Source organism: Thunnus albacares, chromosome 13 (assembly GCF_914725855.1).
Source record: "Thunnus albacares chromosome 13, fThuAlb1.1, whole genome shotgun sequence".
Classification (NCBI taxonomy): Eukaryota; Metazoa; Chordata; class Actinopteri; order Scombriformes; family Scombridae; genus Thunnus; species Thunnus albacares.
In genome coordinates this window covers 22,996,022-22,999,877 of record NC_058118.1, presented here as the reverse complement: position 1 = coordinate 22,999,877, position 3,856 = coordinate 22,996,022, and the positions used below count along the sequence as shown (strand labels likewise).

At 39.7% G+C, this 3,856-nt stretch overlaps 1 protein-coding gene across 3 annotated transcripts in view; it reads left to right on the top strand.

Moving 5' to 3' along the window:
- Positions 1-3,856, top strand: part of gria1b (glutamate receptor, ionotropic, AMPA 1b) — a 102,956-nt gene that overhangs the window by 73,607 nt on the left and 25,493 nt on the right. For all 3 annotated transcript variants that reach the window (XM_044370487.1, XM_044370489.1, XM_044370488.1), the window contains 2 exons: positions 1,100-1,223; positions 1,351-1,492. In XM_044370487.1, coding sequence (XP_044226422.1) covers positions 1,100-1,223; positions 1,351-1,492 — 266 coding nt within the window. The remainder of the gene's footprint in view (positions 1-1,099; positions 1,224-1,350; positions 1,493-3,856) is intronic.

Genomic DNA, 3,856 nt, shown 5'->3' with positions numbered 1-3,856 from the left:
GAAAATGTAAATCTGAAGCTGACTCCTAAATCCTGGATGTCCATAAAAGATAAAAACAAAAGAATCAAACAATTTGTGACGTAAAAAATTAATTTAAGAGGAGATGGAAATATACAGATATAACTGCCATACATGCATGGCTTTAGTCTCTAGTTATTAAATGATGGAACAAGGCAGAACAGAAATTATCCTCAATATTACACCTCATAGAAACCCGACAAGCTCAACAGCTTTGGCTAACAATACTTCACTACCCATGAGCCTTGGTTGCCGTTGCTATGGAGAAGAAACCAGTCGGAGGCCCAATCAGAGCAGTAATTAATTCAAAATGCGTCTTTGTTGAAGTTAAGAACGAAACATGACACCATATTTGCTAAATTCATCCACCAAAATCATCTGAAAATAAATGGATTTAAACTGCAGATTGTAAAATCTGGCTTCTCAACAGAATAATGTTTAGCTACCGCCTGCCGTTACCGGCGCGTGTAACTGAATTTGAAGGTCTGTGATTGGATGCTTCCAAGCAGTAGAAGAGCTCCAACTGTGAGTCATCAACACTGTCTATGTGAAAATGAGACTTTAACTTCAGGAAACAGCTCCAACTTCACAACTCTTCGCCAGTTCCAGTAGTATTAAAGCACTTTAATGAACACCTGCTGTTTTTTAAATCTGCTCTACAAATAAACGCAACTTAACTTTACCTCATTTACATCTCCAGTCCTAATGAATATTGCGCTAAATTGAATTGCGTTTGTAATTAGAGTCAGTCATAGTAAATATCCTCCACAGTGTCTTGTGTGGAGAACAGGCAGGTAAATGTAAACAGAGGAGCTGCAACTGATGATTATCAGAATATTTCAATTAATCGATTACTCATTTAGTTTACAAAATGTGGAAAAAACAGTGAAAGATGTCTGTCAGTCCAAACTGACGAGATATTCAGTTTCAATCTGATAACTAACAGAGAAAAGAAACAAATCTTCACATTGAAATCTTTCTTTGAAGTTTCTGATGATCGACTGTTTCAGTTTAATAGTAAACAGAATTATTTATAAGAAAATTACCTTTAATTTGTGCTGGTGACGTCTGTGTGTGTCAGGTGAGTCGGTTCAGTCCTTATGAGTGGAAGGGTGAGGATGAAGATGATGAAGATGAAACTCTGCCTTCCTCTACCTCCCGGCGAGCTCTGCCTCCCTCCTCCTCTGAACTCGCTCACTCTCCAGGTATCTCACCACCCTCGTCATCCTCATCACAGGCACTTTTATCTTGTTTATTTTCGTTCTAGTCACATGTGAAACTGTTGTTTTCCACATGATATGAATCTAACTACGATATTATTTTATCTGTCAGGGTTCTCACAGGCTCAGGTCCAGAACCAGAACCAGCAGAAAGAAAAGGAGAGTCCCGAATACACCAACGACTTTGGGATCTTCAACTCTCTCTGGTTCTCTCTCGGGGCCTTCATGCAGCAGGGCTGTGACATCTCCCCCAGGTAGGACACCTGGACAAACACATAACGGGTCTGTCATGATGTGATGATACACACAAAATGATTACTGTTTCAACCCATCGTTTTTCCATTTTTACAAACATTTTGACCTGACGAAGATCCAAGTAGGATCGAAACGTCTTCCTGATCAGATTGTGTTGCTCAGAGTAAGTGTGCAGGTGTTTTTCATTGACGCTGCTTTCTAATAGCCTTGTACCTACATGATGTCCTGTCATGATGACCTTAAATAGCACTCACGACGAAGATACTCCATAACACCACTACCCAGGAACAAACCTCTGCAGGACTCTTGAACTCACAGAGGGACGTCTATGAATGTATAATCGTAAGAGTCTCTTGGTTTGGCAGAGAGACTGAATCGATTGATGGCCTACAGAAAAAAACATCTTTATAATTGAGATTGAATAGGAATAAATGAATATACATGTCATCACACTCAGTGATTACCTACATAACAAACAGGTCCACAGGACCTGAGAATTACAAAACCATCATCCACTGTTGGATGCATAGACTGTATAAAAATATGGACGTAGTTACCGTGACGTCACCCGTTGGTTTCTGAAGAGCGGTTTTGAAGCTCAAAGCGAGCCGCGAGTACGTGACGCTGCCTAACTCCCAGCCAATCAGAAATGGGCAAAGAGGCGGGCCGAATGGCTGAAACAAGCCACCTAGCGGCTGGCGGACCTGTCACTCAAAGCAGCCATGTCCTTCATTATGATAACTTTACGGCTTAATAAAATGTAAACGGGTGAGTTATAAAAAAATGCCCCCCCCTGTACAGTTGTCATGAAAGAGGAAATTAGCTATAGAGACCAAAACCGTTTTTTGTACCAGGCTGTCAACATGTTTATTTCTGCTGTAAAGTTGGACATTTTAACATGGAGGTCTGTGGGGAATGACTCGCTTTTGGAGCCTCAAGTGGCCATTCAAGGAACTGCAGTTTTTGGTATTTCCGCATTGGCTTCATTTTAAAGCCCCAGAGGTTGTCGCTTGGTTGGACGGGACAACAAGGCCTTTTGTGATACATGGTGTGAAGTCTTACGGTACTAATAATCCAAGAAGCTACTGATCAACTTTCTAGGATTAATGACTATATACAAACTGTGAAAACTGAGCTGTTAGCTGAAACCTCAGATATTGAAAACAATCTGCTCAGATACAAAGCAGATCTTAAAATGGAGATAAAATCTGCCAAAATTAAGACGTTTAAAAGGGATTTGGATGACTACAAACCACAGAAAGTTGAGCCTTGGTGCAGCGGGAAATGTCACGCCGAGAACAAAAGAGGATCCCCGATCCAACAGAGGGAATCGATCTCGACAGCCCACTGTCTCCAGCGCATCATCACTGGACGGCGAATCGGACGGCAGCCCAGCTGTAACTCTTAACCCAAGAGTTAACCCTCAAACATCGACATGTAAAGACACACGTGTAGCTTTATGAACTGAGATACACACATAAACAACCATCAGAGACATACAGAACATATTAATGTAGACACACACGTTATCATGAAACACATACAATGCTGTGTGACATACTGCCGGGTTAGTTGTATGTAACTTCTGTGTGAAGGCCTGAGGCTGTTTCTATTCTGGATCTACTGCACTGTGTGTGTGTGTGTGTTTTCCCCGTAACCTCATTAAAGTGATGTTACAGTCATGTTTCCTTATACATACATCATGTACTGTACATATAACATAAAGGTAAAGTGTGTGTGTGTGTGTTTGAGAACCCTTACTATCAATCCAAAATATGGCACAGACTGGAAAACCTACAAAAACCTACTTGAACTCGATGATTCATAATAAAAGAGACACGTGATATAAAGGGAAAATTAAACTCGATTTAAAATGTGTTCAACCTGATCAGACACTAATAGAGAGAGAACAGCAACACCGGCAGGAACATTATTATCTCATTAAGATACTCAAATAGTGGCAGAGAGAAGCAGGTCTTCATCTCTAATTTCACCTGTTAAACAGGGCATATCGTGCTTTTTGTTATTTCTTGTTATTTTTATGTTCTTATACTGCAACAATTAGTCAATTAATCAAACAGACAATTAATGGGCAACTATTTTGATAATCGAATAATCATTTTAGTAATTTTTTCAGTAAAACATTGGCTGGTTCCAGCTTCTCAAATATGAGGATTTGAAGCTTTTATGTGTCATACATGATAGTAAACTGTTGGTTTTGGACTGTTTTCTCTATTTCCTGACATTTTATAGACTAAACAATTATTCAGGAAAACAATCGTCAGATGAATTGATAATGAAAATAATCATTAGTTGCAGCTCTAGTTGACATTCTTTCTTTAAGCACATAAGCAATTCATCCT